The 15,406-nt window shown below is 43.4% G+C and overlaps 1 protein-coding gene across 1 annotated transcript; it reads right to left on the reverse strand.

The window, feature by feature from the left end:
- Positions 1–4,077: 4,077 nt before the first annotated feature.
- Positions 4,078–4,670, reverse strand: LOC109168597. The gene is made up of 2 exons (XM_019317649.1): positions 4,614–4,670; positions 4,078–4,467 (listed from the first exon to the last, which is right to left on the reverse strand). The coding sequence occupies exons 1-2, from the start codon at positions 4,668–4,670 to the stop codon at positions 4,078–4,080; spliced, it is 447 nt and encodes a 148-aa protein (XP_019173194.1).
- Positions 4,671–15,406: the final 10,736 nt, after the last annotated feature.

A 15,406-nucleotide genomic window follows, 5' to 3' on the forward strand; every position in this document is an offset into this window, starting at 1 on the left:
TATACATACATATATATACATACATACATACATACATACATACATACATACATACATACATACATATATATATATATATATATATATATATATATATATATATATATATATATATATATATATATATATATATATATATAGGGCTGTGGTCCACCGTTTGGTTGCGATCAAACGTTTATGATACAAATGAGCTGCGGTTCATTGATTGGTTGCAATCAATCTCCTTGTGCTGCAGGGCCGTGTCAGAGCTATATGCGCTGACCCTCATGTATGGGCATGTGATTGGTCCTGCGGCACCACCATATGTGTGCACACCATTACGTGTCTTGTTGTTGATTGTGTGATGATGACTGAATATTGATATGGTTGGTATTGTGTATTCTTGTGACCTTAGGATGCATCCTAGAATCTTTTCATTTAACTGTATTGAATATATTTGCTATTGCTTGATTGAGTCTGTCCTTGGATTTAAATTAGAGTTTCGTAAGTATATATGTATTCCAGTTTCAAAGTGAGTTTCTTATATCTACCTATATTGTACTTAACGCGTTGGAGTGGGTTACCAACATTATTCGCTGAACAGATATTATTTGGCTTTCAGGTATAGACAAATAGCTTCGAAGCGCGCTAGTCGGATTCATGGACTTAGTTTAGGTAGTTCTAGCATGGACGAGATGGCCTGCGTGCCTTGATTTGTATTTCGGTATTAGTTATGGCTTATGCTTTGTTAGTTCGTTTAGCCTGTGCATCTGAGTTCTCCAGCTCAGATGTAGCACCCCGACTACTATGTCTAGTTTATGCTCTATTTGGGAATTAATAAAAGAATTTCCTTTATTCCATAAGCTTTGATAGTTTTAAAAATTAGGGGTGTTACAACAGGTAACAAAAAAAAAAAAAAACACTCATTAAAAAGGTAGGCATAGATTGTGCTACACTTTTCAACAAGACTTTCTTACCCGCCTGCGATAATAACTTCTTATTCCAGGATCCGATTCTTTGTCTGATTTTATCTTCAATAAATGAGAAATATGCCTTCTTATTTCTTCCAACAAAAGATGGAAGTCCCAAATATTTTCCAAAATTAGGAGCCTGAACTACTCCCAAGATCTATGCCACCTCTTCCCTGTCAGTCTCACATGTATTCTTGCTGTAGCATATGCTAGACTTGTGATAATTAACCACCTGCCCAGACAGATTCTCATACACAGACAATCAATCTTTTATTTCACTGGCCTCTTGAATATTGGCTTTGAAAAATAGTAGACTATCATCAGCAAAAAATAAATGAGAGATGGGGGGGGGGGACTCCTCTAGCAACCATGCTGTAACACCCCGTGTTACGACCCCCAAAACCAATTAATTAATCAATCAACGGCCCAAGAGAAAAGATAAATTATAATGATTAATCAGGGAAAAGGCCCACCATAGTCCGTGGGCCCTCATCTCTAAACCCAACCCCTAATCCCAAAGGGATTAGACCCCAAAATAAGACCCCTAGGTATATAAATAGGGAACTTAGGAGAGACCTAGAATTCCCACCACAAGAGTAACGCCCCACCACCCCAAAAGAGCTCCAAGAATCCCCTTAGAAGGAATCAAGAAAGCAAGACAGGTGGCCCCCCACCCACCGGCTACCCGCTGGAAATTCCCATTCGGGACCCCGGCTTCCCCGTTTGATGTTTCCCCGACCCCCGTGGTGTCCCAACGGACTCCGTCTATCGTGCCTATGTCTAGTTGGATATTTCGGGTACCGTTCGTAGGTTGTATGAGTCATATATATTGCATGCTAGTTGAATTGGTATCCCGTCGACCTAGGTGGAAGAAGCATGAACCCCTTAGGATTATTCTTAGTATGTGAAGGATCACGCATAGGTTTTGTTATACGTTTTCTCCCCCTTCCCAATGTGTTAATGTGGGTTGCATGTGCTTGCTATGTGTTATGTGTGCATGATACCCCAATTCGGTTGCGATCGGATTGGTTATTCCTGAGCTGCGGTTCAGAAGCTGGCTGCGGTCAGATTTACACTCTTGGGCTGCGGTCCACCGTTTGGTTGCGATCAAACATTTCCACATGAGCTGCGGTTCATACTTCCTGGCTGAGGTGAGATGACATTCTCTTGGGCTGCGGTTTCACTGTTTGGTTGCGATCAAACATTATGATGAGCTGCGGTTCATCGGTCGGTTGCGATCGACCCCTCCGTGTTGCGATACGGGGCAGGGTGCTGCGGGGCCGTGTCAGAGCTATATGCGCTGACCCTCATGTATGGGCATGCGATTGGTCCTGTGACGCCAACAAAGTGTGCTATGTGTTGAGATATGGATGAGTTGTGACTATGAGTATCTTGGGGGATGTGACTATGGGATTTATGCTGGGGATTGTTTATATTGGGTTATGATTATTAATTGTGCTCAGCTTTACCTGTCTTGCCTGTTGCGGATTGTATACGCTTGTTATAACTGTTGCTTGTGTCTAGCCTTATCTGTCGAGTCATTCCCGGTTTTAAAAGCTAAAGTTCGTAGGATATATCTTCATGCTCAAAATGGTTTTCGTATATCTATATATATCTATATGTATTGTATTTCAACGCGTTGGAGTGGGTTACCAGCATCTCTCGCTGAACAGATATATTTGGCTTTCAGGCACAGAGGAATAAGTCACTGGAGCGCGCTAGAAATTGGAGCGTAGAAGTAGATAGTTTCCCTTTCGGCCTGCGTGCCATGCTTATGCATTTACATTATCAAGGATATTAGTTAGTTAGCCTGTGCACCTGAGTTCTCTAGCTCAGGTGTGGCATAGCACCCCGTACTCTTGTATTACGTTTTGGGATTTAACGAGATTTCACCTTTATTTTATAAGTTTTAAATGTCTTGAAATTTCGGGGTGTTACACCTACAACCATGAATGCAACCCTTATTTTGTGCTTGATGTAGCAACAAAGAGAGTCCTTCTGCACAAATAATGAAAAGATAAAGGGGACAGAGGATCCCCTTGTCTTAACCCACGAGTGGGTGTGACCAGGTTACTGCGTGAGCCATTCACTAAAAAATTGTAAAATACTGTGGTTACACATAACATAATTAGTTCCACCCATCTAGTATCAAAACCCAAAGCCAGAAGCATGTTACGTAGGAAAGACCACTCCATTTGGTCATAGGCCTTAGCCATATCCAACTTGAGAGCACTCCAACCTACAGTCCTACACTGTTTTCTGTTCAAATAGTAACCCACTTCTGCAGCTATTAAGATATTATCCGTAATAAGCTTATCTGGTATAAAGACACTCTGTGAAGCTGATATGGTTTCCTCCATTAATGGCTTCATTCTATTGGTTATCACCTTAGCCATGATCCTATAAACCACATTACTGAGGGCTATAGGTCTAAGATCAGACACCAACTCTGGAGTAACTTTCTTTGGGATCAAAACAACATCTGTATTATTTAGAGCAGCAGGGAAACTGCGAGATTCTAGACACCCAATCACAAAGCTCGAGACATCCCCCCCACCGTATCTTAAAAGTGTTGATAGAAACTCGGATTCATTCCATTAGGACCAGGTGCCTTATCAGGGAACATTGCAAATAGCGCAGTTTTAATTTCCTCATATTCAAATGGGCGTAGTAAAGACTGATTTTGTGCCTGTGTAACCCGTGGGGCAATCCCTTCAAAAAAAATTTCGCCATTCCCTGGGTGCCCAGAGCAGAAAATATGATCAAAATAATCCATAATAACACTTTTCATAGCTTCCCCTTCCACCCAATCCCCATTATCATTCACAAGCCTAGATATAGCATTCTTCTTTTTACGGTGAGAAACATACATGTGGAAGAACTTTGTATTGGCATCAACATCCTTTAACCAGTGTTGTTTGGCTCTCTGCCTCTAGTATGCATCCTCTTGGGATTCAACACGGGCTAGGAGCCCCTCCAGTTGCTGGAATTCGGCTAGCGAGGTTGGGTCAGTGCATCCCCTCAAACGTTGCTGCTCCTTTCGTAGGGTCATAATCTGCTCTACATATTTATGATACCGATCACCACCACATGGTGACAAACGGGCAACACAGTATTCAATACAATCCTACAACCCCCTACTCCTTCCTTCTTCCCATGACTGTTCCACCACACCTCTACACCCTTCATCATGTAACCATGCCATCTCAAAACGAAATCCCCTCTTACTAGTTCCAGCCCTCCCTAAGGAGTCATGGATTCCTAGAAAGAGGGCAGAGTGATCCGACACCCGGGTTGTCAAATTCGTCACCCTAGCTCCCAACACAATATTACGCCAACTTTCTGTTGTGAACACTTTATCTAGTCTCTCCTCAATCCAGTTCATAGTCCCCTGTCCCCTTTCCCAATTAAACTGATATCCGTCCAAAGGCATTTGTGACAGCCCACAATCCTCAATAGCCTCCCCAAAACCGCGAAGAAGACCATTCGGATGCGGGTTTCCTCCTCTTTTCTCATGCTGAAAAAGTAGGTCATTAAAGTCCCCCACAACAATCCACGGGAGATCAGACTTGTCTGCTAGGGATCTCAGTAGTTCCTATGACTCATTATGCCTGTTGCGTTCCGGAAAGCCATAAAAACATGTCATTCACCAGTTAGGGAAACCAGATATAGTAACTTCCACATCAACGTGATTCTTCGAAAATTCAAAAGCCTCGCCATATTATTTCTTCTCCACAGCAAAGCTAGTCCACCACTCAATCAACTATTATCAACATAGAATAAACCATCAAAGCCAAGTTTGACACGAATACGTTCAGCATGTATCCATCCCACCTTGGTTTCTAGTAGAAAAATAAAATCGGCCTTCTTACGAGACACAAAGTCCACAATTTCACGAATTGTCCGTGGATTACCCAAGCCACGACAAATCCAACTCAGCGTACTCATTGGGTCGGGCGGGTTTGAGAACCAAAACCCGCCATCTGCAAGTTTTTTGAATCACCATTTACCGGGTGTCCACCTGCCGGCGAGCCACCCCTGCCGGTACTGACCGTCGCCGCCCGACGTCGTTTGGATGAAGCCAGCACCCCCTCATCAGAATCATGTTGCGGGTGTACCATGCGGACGTCGTCCTTGTAACACCCCCGATTTAACCATATTTTTAAAACTTAATTGCAAGAGAAAAACAATTTAATAAACCATTAAACAAAAGCGGAAGCATGTCTATACGGGGGCATTATACCACATCTTAAATACTAAAAGATGCACAGGCTGGAAACTAAAGCATTCAACAAAGTCTACAGAGTCAAGGCATACAGGCCGCTCAAAACACAACGTCTAGATAAAAGGTAAAACTATCTAACTCCATTCTAGCGTTCTCGGTCTCTACTCAAAACCCGTAGAACAAGGAAAACATAACATGGGGATAACACCCGGTCAGCGAACATTGCTGGTAACTCATCAATACGCGTTAAATAGCATATATAGATAAGTATAAGTCAAAAACCATTTTCGAAACGGAATACAGTATATATCATTTCAAAAGCCAAAGAGAGAGAAGTCAACTTCAAGGACTCAATCACACTCTCAAAAGGAAAAAGGAAGTTAACATCCTTACAACAACAACAAGACAAGAATCATGAAAGACAATACAACTCGAGATGCATTCTACTGATCACAAAGTATAATACATCAAGACATGCTCATTAGCAAAGAATACACATTCACACATTGGCAACTACATGCCACAGTGACAACTACATGTCACATGTATCATGGTTTCAAGTTCCAAGTTCCAAAACACCCAAAATCTCACACAAAAAAACAATATGACTTGAACACAAGAAATAGCCAAGCAATGACATACAGGAACCCTAAGAGCAAGCTCTAAACATGCATCACCACAAGACAATGCATCAAATCTCACATTTCAACACAAGAATCACAAGTAGAAGCCAAGAATTCATCATATAAGTAAGAAAATAGGTTTTGTAAAGCATGAGTTACCTTTGTAGCCTAAAACTTCTCTTTCTCACCCTTAGAAAGCTTCTCCTAAAGCTCTTCTTCCACACCTACTTCATAAACAAACCAAAAGACAACAAAGATTCTATTTTTAGAAAAAGACATCTAAAAGGATGCTAAAAACACCAAAGGATCAAAGATCTTACCCTCCCTTATGCTCAAGATATGGAAAGTAGGAATCTTGGAAGACACCTTTTAAGATTTAGGATGCCCAAATTTTTGCTTGGAGAAAAAGCTACCACTTCTTAGAGAGAAGTTAGAGATTTTGTATTTAGATTGTTGGTGGATGAAATGAAGAGATGTTGTGTAACACCCCGAAATTTTAAAACTTTTAAAGACTTATATAATAAAGGTATTCTCTTATTAAATCCCAAACAGAGCATTGTTAAACATAAAGGTACGGGGTGCTATGCCACACCTGAGCTGGAGAACTCAGATGCATAGGCTAACTAACTAAATTCCGTAATAATGTAAATGGCACGCAGGCTGAAAGGGAAACTATCTACACTACGCCTCGAATCTCTAGCGCGCTCCGGTGTCTACTCATCAGTGCCTGAAAGCCAAATATATCTGTTCAGCGAGAGATGCTGGTAACCCACTCCAACGCGTTGAAATACATTACATATATATATATATATATATATATATATATATATATATATAGATAGATATACGAAAACCATTTTGAAGCATGAAGATATATCCTACGAGACTCTAGCTTTTAAAACGGGGATAGACTCGACAGATAGAGCTAAGCACAGACAACAGTTATACCAAGCATATACAGTTTGCAACAGGCAAGACAGGTAGAGATAAGCACAATTAATAATCATAACCCAACATATACGATTCCCAGTAAAAATCCCATAGTCACATCCCCAAGATACTCATAACAGCAACTCATCCATATATCATCACATAGCACACTTTGTTGGCGCCACAGGACCAATCGCATGCCCATACATGAGGGTCAGCGCATATAGCTCTGACACGGCCCCGCAGCACCCTGCCCCGTCTCACACTACGGAGGGGTCGATCGCAACCGACCGATGAGCCGCAGCTCTATATAATATTTATATACCTGACCGGTCTTTACCAGCCTGCTAAACAGTTGGGATGGTTCTCAACCCATTCAACTGCCCGTATAGTGGACCTTTGTCCTATATAATATTTATATACCTGACCGGTCTCTAACAGCCTGGTTAACAGTTGGGATGGTTCTCAACCCATTCAACTGCCCGTATAGTGGACCTTAGTCCTATATAATATTTATATACCTGGCCGGTCTCTACCAGCCTGGTTAACAGCCGGTATGGTTCTCAGACCACCCGACTGCCCGTATAGTGGACCTTAGTCCTATATAATATTTATATACCTGACCGGTCTCTACCAGCCTGGTTAACAGCCGGTATGGTTCTCAGCCCACCCGACTGCCCGTATAGCCCGATTGATCTCAACCAAATCGGGGTAACATGCACACATAACACATAGCAATCACATACAACCCACATTAACACATTGGGAAGGGGGAGGAAACGTATAACAAAACCTATGTGTGATCCTTCACATTCTAAGAATAGTCCTAAGGGGTTCATACTTCTTTCACCTAGGTCAGCGGGATACCAATTAAACTAGCATGCAATATATAAGACTCATACGACCTACGAACGGTACCCGAAAAACCAAACTAGACATAGGCACGATAGACGGAGTCCGTTGGGACACCACGGGGATCGGGGAAACATCAAACGGGGAAGCCAAAATCCCCAATTGGGGTGCAAACCAGCGGGTAGCTGGTGGGTGAGGGTTCACCCGCCAGCGGCAGCTATTCCGGGCAGCTGCCCGCTGCCGGCGTTGCCCAAGAAGGCCGCGGGTAGGTGGCGGGTCCCCTACCCCCACCTACCCCCCACTGACTCTTTATCATCAAAAATGCCCCGGGAACCTTTGTGGAACCCAAAACCATGCTTAGACACTTCCAAACGCAATCGATAACACACGTACACAATTAACGGATCAAAATCAGGAAACAAACGACACATAACCTATCATGTTTTTCTAAACATAATAAACACCCAATCATGCGAATTCCCACCCAATATACCAAGAATAATTCCATACGATACAACCTAGGGTTCTAATCATTTTTAAATCAACAAGGACACAATTCATCTTCTAATATCAAGATTCGGTAAGAATATCACATAAACATCAAGAATATCCTACAATCATCAAGAACATCATATAATCATCAAGAACGTCATATAATCATCAAGAACACCATGATTATCAAGAACCTTTCATCATCAAGATCACCCATGGAATCATCCCATCAATCATTAATAATAATATCACAAATCATCAATACACAATAATATGGGGAAATCCTAAGAGGGGAATCATAGCTATGAAAATAGGTTTTGTTGAGACATGGGTTACCTCTTAGCCTTAATTAATTCCTTGGCTATGAAGGGTCTTTCTTTAAGCCTTCTTCTTTCTTGATTTCTCCTAAGGGGATTCTTGGAACTTCTTGTGTGGTGAGAGATTATGGTGGTGAAAGATCTAGGTGCCTCATATATCCCTATTTATATATTTAAGACTCCTAATTAGGGTCTAAATGGTATGGGTTTACTAATTCTATTCCTTATAGGACTAAGGGCTTATTTTAGGGATAAGGGTCCATGGTCCATAGTGGACCATATTAATTAATTAAAGGGAATCCTAATCGTAGTCTGAATAGTGAAAGGCCTACTTCCTTTATTCCTAATAGATAACTAGGTCTAGGATTGCTAATTAGAATCTGAATAGTAAAGGGTTTACTTTCTTTATTCCTAATAGGCTTAGGACTCTAATTTAGGCAAGGGTCCACGGTTCAGGGTGGACCTTATTAATTAATTAAAGGAAACCTAACCGAATTAAATCGTATTTAATTATTATTAACGGGATTAATTAAATAATTAATCCGGGATTGAAGGCCGTAACACGGGGTGTTACATGTTGCTAGGTTAGCTTGAAGCACAAACCTTAGGTAGAAAGACACCTTTGCCTTTACTAAAGTTGGAAGAATAAGGAAACAAGGGAACAACCCAATAAGCATAAGGTACAACCCTTTGACCTTGAATGACTAGTCAAATTCTAGTCCTTCGACTATTGAATTTTCAGGATTTTTAGGAATAAATTAACAAGGAGACTAGGATTAATTCTCTAATTAATCCTTGATTAGAGTTTGGATTTACGGGGTGTCACAGTCCTAGGCATCATTTGAGGAAGCCGAGCCCTCCTCCATCATACTCGGCTGCACCGGCTACTGCCGTGCAGACTCCTCCGGCGGTAATAGCCACGACGCACTGACTGGCCTCGGTCCCCTTGATTGCCCCGCTCTCATCCACGGCCTGTACGAGTAACAGCTTTTGTTCGGCGGTTAACAGCTTCTTAATTGGCCTTGTGGCCGAAGTGAAACCGCCTTCCCTTCCCAACAGATAACCGAGATAGTCCTTGTACCCTGTGTCTCGGGTGCTAACCCAAGCCTTTCGGTCATAGTCTGACACACCCGTGGTGGTCAATTTCAGGAGTTTAGTCAGGCGGCCCTAGGTGAGCATTATATCCTTGCCCCGGACTTTGGAGGTGATCTCCAACTTGTCCCCTCGTTTGGTAGCTACGAAATGGCAATAGAAATCCTTGACCAATTCGGGGTACGTGTCCCCTTTTAGCCCGACGTACGTATCTAGCAAGCCTTGGAAATTAAGCATGTCAACCAACTCCGGAGAGAATTGGTCGGGTTCGAGTGCTTTACCTCCAATCACTGTGTAGTCAGCGTTGTTCCACTCCGAGACTCGAGCGTTGGAGGACTTTTTCGACATTGTAAGATCATTAAGAGGTGGTTACGATGCGGGGTCGATTTTCGGCGAGCTTTCTGGCGAGGTCTCCGGTGGGATTTCTCGGTGGGTGCGGCGGATTGCGGTCGGCGGTCGTTGCGGTGGGGGTTCTCGAGTAGGGTACTGCCGAGGTGGTGGTGCGGTGGTCACGTCGGCTAGGGTGTCATGGTCGGGTGGGTGCGAGATGGATGGTCGCGGCGGTGGTGCAGCAGCTGCGGCGGTGTCGCGTCAGCTGCGGTCGTTCGGCGGGTGGTGGGCGGGCGACGGACGGGCGTTGGGTGGTTTATGGACGAGAGGTCGATGTTGATTCGCGGGTGACGTCCGGTATTTGGGCGGGGTTTGGGTGGTCGGCCGGCGTGGAGAGAGAGAGAGGAAGAGAGAGAGGGAAAGAGTGGGAGGAAGAAGAAGAAGAAGAAGAAGGGTTTTTGATTTGGAGATTTTGTGGGTTTTAGGGATTTGGAGGGGGTTAAGAAGATTGTGTTCCCTTAGGGTTTTAAGAAATAATTGTAGTTTAATGGTTAAGGCATTGGTTTAGGAATGAGTGGTCCAAGGGTTAATTCTTATTAACTACATTAGGTTTCTTAGTGCACTTTTTTATGCTGAGCTGTTTGGGTTCATAGTTTGTCTATCCTAGACAGAATTCTTCATCTAGATTCTCTTCCAGTTGGTTTGTGGGGTCCTCACCTCCTAGAGCTACGTTTTCTGCATCGATCCCGGCTTCAGCTTCGAGGTCGGCTTGGGTGCGGCTAATGACGAATTCTTTTCCGGGTGCCCCGTAATTCCCCCGATTGTTTGCATTCCCTTGTTGGGCCATAACCGTAGGCTTCGTACTTGGGGGTTGAGTGCATTGGAAGGCCTTATGTCCTTCTCCCTCGCAGTTGAAGCATCGTAAAGCGTTTCCGAGGCAGTCTTTGCCCCTATAGTCCTTATTACATTTTCTGCAAAGGAATTGCCTCGCGTTGGTTTCGTGGTACCTCATGGATGATACTTGATTAGGTGGGTTAACCATCCTTTTGTTAGAGTCGTTCCTTGCTCTTTTCACAATCGGTCCCCCACTTCTGGTATTCCTCTTGCGGATTTGTTCTTGAACTCCTCGTTGTAGAAGTTGGATTTGGTAAATGTCGGCGGCGCTGGTGTAAGCTTCGTTAAGGGTCTTGGGCTTACTTACAATTAGAGCCTTTCGAGCTTCGAAGTTGAGGCCCGTCACAAACTTCTCTATTTTGGTCGTCTCTGTAGGCACCAATTTAGGTGCGAAACGAGCTAGCTCAAGAAATCGTTTGTGGTTGTAACACCCCGTGTTACGACCCTTAAAACCATTTAACTAATTAATCAATAGCCCAAGAGAAAGAATAAATTATAATGATTAATTAGGGAAAAAGGCCCACCATAGTCCATGGGCCCTCATACATAAACCCAACCCCTAAGCCCAATCCTTAGTTCCAAAAGGAATAGAATTAGCAAACCTATAATATTAGTTCCTAATTAGGACTCCTAAATATATAAATAGGGGACTTAAGAGGCACCTAGAACTCCCCACAAGATTAACGCCCCACCACCCCAAAAGAGCTCCAAGAATCCCCTTAGGAGAAATCAAGAAAGCAAGGAAGCTTAAAGAAAGATCCTTCATAGCCAAGGAATTAATTAAGGCTAAGAGGTAACCCATGTCTCAACAAAACCTATTTTCATAGCTATGATTCCCCCTTAGGGTTTCCCCCATATTATTGTGATTGGCGAGATATGATGATGATTATTGATGTTTGATGTGATGATCCCATGAGGGATCTTGATAATCTTGATATTGGGATATTCTTGATGATTATATGGAGTTCTTGATGATTATGTGCTGTTCTTGATAATTTTGTGATGCTCTTGATGTTTATGTGTTATTCTTACCGAATCCTGCAATTAGAAGACGAACCGTATTCTTGTTGATATAAAAGTGATTAGAACCCTAGGTTGTATCGTATGATCTTATTCTTGGATTATCGGGTGGGGAAATCGCATGTTTGGGTGTTGATTATATTTAGAAAAGCATGATAGGTTATGTGCCGTTCGTTTCTTGTATTCGATTCGTTAATTGTCTACGTGTTGTCGTTAATTGCGTTGTAAAGTGTCTAAGCATGGTTTCGGGTTCCACAACGGTTCCCGGGGTGTAAAGTGTGTGAAAAGAGTCAGTGGGGGATAGGGGACCCGCCACCTACCCACGGCCGTGAAACACCGCCCGGCAGCGGGTGGCCGGCGGGCGGGCAGCTGCCCGCCGGCGACCCGCTGCCCGGAACAGTAAAGTCCGGCAGGCAGCCGGCGGGTGGCCCCCCACCCACCGGCTACCCGCTGGAAATTCCCCCATCTCGGGATCCCGGCTTCCCCGTTCCCCGTGGTGTCCCAACGGACTTCGTTTGTCGTGCCTATGTCTAGTTTGATGTTTCGGGTACCGTTCGTAGGTTTATGAGTCTATTATATTGCATGCTAGTTGAATTGGTATCCCGTTGACCTAGGTGGAAGGAGTATGAACCCCTTAGGACTATTCTTAGTATGTGATGGATCACGCATAGGTTTTGTTATACGTTTTCTCCCCCTTCCTAATGTGTAATGTGGGTTGCATGTGCTTGCTATGTGTTATGTGTGTGTGTTACCCCAATTCGGTTGCGATCGGATTGGTTATCCTGAGCTGCGGTTCAGAAGCTGGCTGCGGTCAGATTGATACTCTTGGGCTACGGTCCACCGTTTGGTTGCGATCAAACGTTTCTATACGAGCTGCGGTTCGTCCTTTTTCCTGGCTGCGGTCAGATGACATTCTCTTGGGCTGCGGTCCACTGTTTGGTTGCGATCAAACACTATGATGAGCTGCGGTTCATCGGTCGGTTGCGATCGACCCCTCCGTGTTGCGATACGGGGCAGGGTGCTGCGGGGCCGTGTCAGAGCTATATGCGCTGACCCTCATGTATGGGCATGCGATTGGTCCTGTGGCGCCAACAAAGTGTGTTATGTGTTGTGACATGGATGAGTTGTGATTACGAGTGTCTTGGGGGATGTGACTATGGGATTTATATTGGGGATTGTTCATGTTGGGTTATGATCATTGTTTATGCTTTGCCTTATCTGCCTTATCTGTTGTGAACTGCATATGCTCGTTATAACTATTGCTTGTGTCTGGCCTTATCTGTCGAGTCATTGCCAGTTTTAAAGCTAGAGTTCGTAGGATATATCTTCATGCTCAAAATGGTTTTCGTATATCTATATATATCTCTATATGTATTGTATTTCAACGCGTTGGAGTGGGTTACCAGCATCTCTCGCTGAACAGATATATTTGGCTTTCAGGCACAGAGGACCAGAGCACTGGAGCGCGTTAGAACTGGAACGTAGAAGTAGATTAGTTTCCCTTTTCGGCCTGCGCGCCATATTATGCATTGTGTTTCAATGGATACTAGTTAGACAGCCTGTGCACCTGGGTTCTCTAGCCCAGGTGTGGCATAGCACCCCGTACACTTATGATATACTTTGGGATGTAATGAGATATTACCTCTATTATATAAGCTTAAAATGTCTTAAAAATCTGGGGTGTTACAGTGGTATTCCATGACCGTGGCCATCCCCTATTTCAGGTGGAGGAATTCTTCGTACATGGCTGCCCTTATGTGTGCGGGGTAGAACCGTCCCCGTAGTCGTGCCTTTAGGGATTCCCAATTGAATCCCGGTTCTTGCCTACAAGCAGGTCCTTCGTGAACCCACCAAAGATCGGCTTCATGTCTGAAGTAGAATGAGGCTAATTCTACACGGCGTTCAGCTGTTCCTCCAAGCATTCTACTACCTTGAAGATCTTGTCGAATCTCTGGATCTATTCTTTGAGGGTTGTAGGGTCTTCTTCCCCTGAGAAGATAGGTGGGCGATGGCTCGAGACTTGGCGGGCTATATTTGAGTTTCCGTTTGGCGGTGGTGGTCGGTTGTTGTTATGGAGGATGGCGTTGCTCAGCGTCTGGGCGACCTGAGTCAGTTGTTGTAGGTTCTGAGTTAACGAATCATGGACAGAAGGCTCGGGGGTTCTCGACTGACTCCTTGTCGGTGCCATTTCGGTGTCTACAGGGTTAACACTGATTACAACGGTAAGTTAGGGACTTGTATCCTTACCTTGACGTCATAGGTTTATGGGGGCCTTTAAGCTAAGTACAGAATAGATTAAGGGAGAGGTTAAGCAGATAATGTTAGATAAACTCACAACCTTACCATGTGTCCTAGACTTCCTAGATCCTAAGTATTTAAGCACCTAGAATTCAAGTCTAATATCCTAAAGTTCTTTCCTAAGTATCTCATACACTTAGAATTCAAGCCTAACGTCTTAAAGTCTTATCCTAAGGGCATTGTCCTAGGGTCGAACTTAGGCTCTGATACCAACTGTAACACCCCTTAATTTTAAGATATTTAAAACTTATAAAATAAAGGCCAATCTAATATTTAAATCTCAAACAGAGCATAAGCTATCCATAAGAGTCGGGGTGCTATGCCACACCTAGGTTTGAGATCCTAGATGCACAGGCTAAACTAACCAAGCATAGTTAATCCATAAATCGATATTCAATTACAATCCAAGGCACGCAGGCCATCTACTATACTAGAACTAATTAAGCTAAGTCCAAGGTTCTGACTAGCGCGCTCCATAGCTAATGCTCATCACCTGAAAAACATTCGGTGTAACAACCGTCAGCGAATAATGCTGGTAACCCATTCCAACGCATTAAGTACAGTATAGGTATATATAAGAAACTCATTTTGAAACTGGAATACATATATACTTACGAGACTCTAGTTTAAATCCAAGATCAAGACTCAAGATACATTAACAGACTCAACAGTATAGAATAATCATAAAGACTAACATGCGTCCTAAGAACACGTTGCGAGACATAACAGACAAATAGGCATATAAATAGAAAATAGAGACAACAAAGGCATTCAAGACAGTCAGCAAGTAATCAACAAAGCACACAATCCATCTTCCAACCTTATACCAAGTTCCAACCTTGTAGCTCCCCTCCGTCCTTATATCAGTTTCCAACCTATACCTCCAGGCCACCCTTATATCACCTCCCCTTATTCCTCTGGGCAACTACATGCCCCACTGACAAACCACCTATCAACCACCGACATATCAAGATGGTGCCGCAGTGCCATTCGCATGATCCGCACCTCTAGTGCCAATATCAAGGGGTCAGCGCATATAGCCCTAACATGACACCGCATGATTTATAACCTGACCCATGCTCAATGGCAAGCTAGTCGAAGGTGGGTTTGTGCCTTTAGCACAGTAACCGCTTTGACTATGTGTCCTTTTTGTACTCTCGGATCCTGTTGCTAATGTCTTGAGATCGTCCATTGTGGTATTCTTTCCTTGTTATTAAGCTATTGAGCTAACGCTTCAAGATTTTCTCTCTTTTACATCTTCCTTTGGATTTCACTAGTGTTGATCTATTGCTTGAAATTAACTCCTTATTGCATCTTTATTTGGAATCCGTTAGTATTGAGTTATTTCATTGAGATTATTCTTTGTTGTATCCTTTTCTTGGA

Source organism: Ipomoea nil, unplaced genomic scaffold (assembly GCF_001879475.1).
Source record: "Ipomoea nil cultivar Tokyo-kokei standard unplaced genomic scaffold, Asagao_1.1 scaffold3210, whole genome shotgun sequence".
Lineage (NCBI taxonomy): Eukaryota > Viridiplantae > Streptophyta > Magnoliopsida > Solanales > Convolvulaceae > Ipomoea > Ipomoea nil.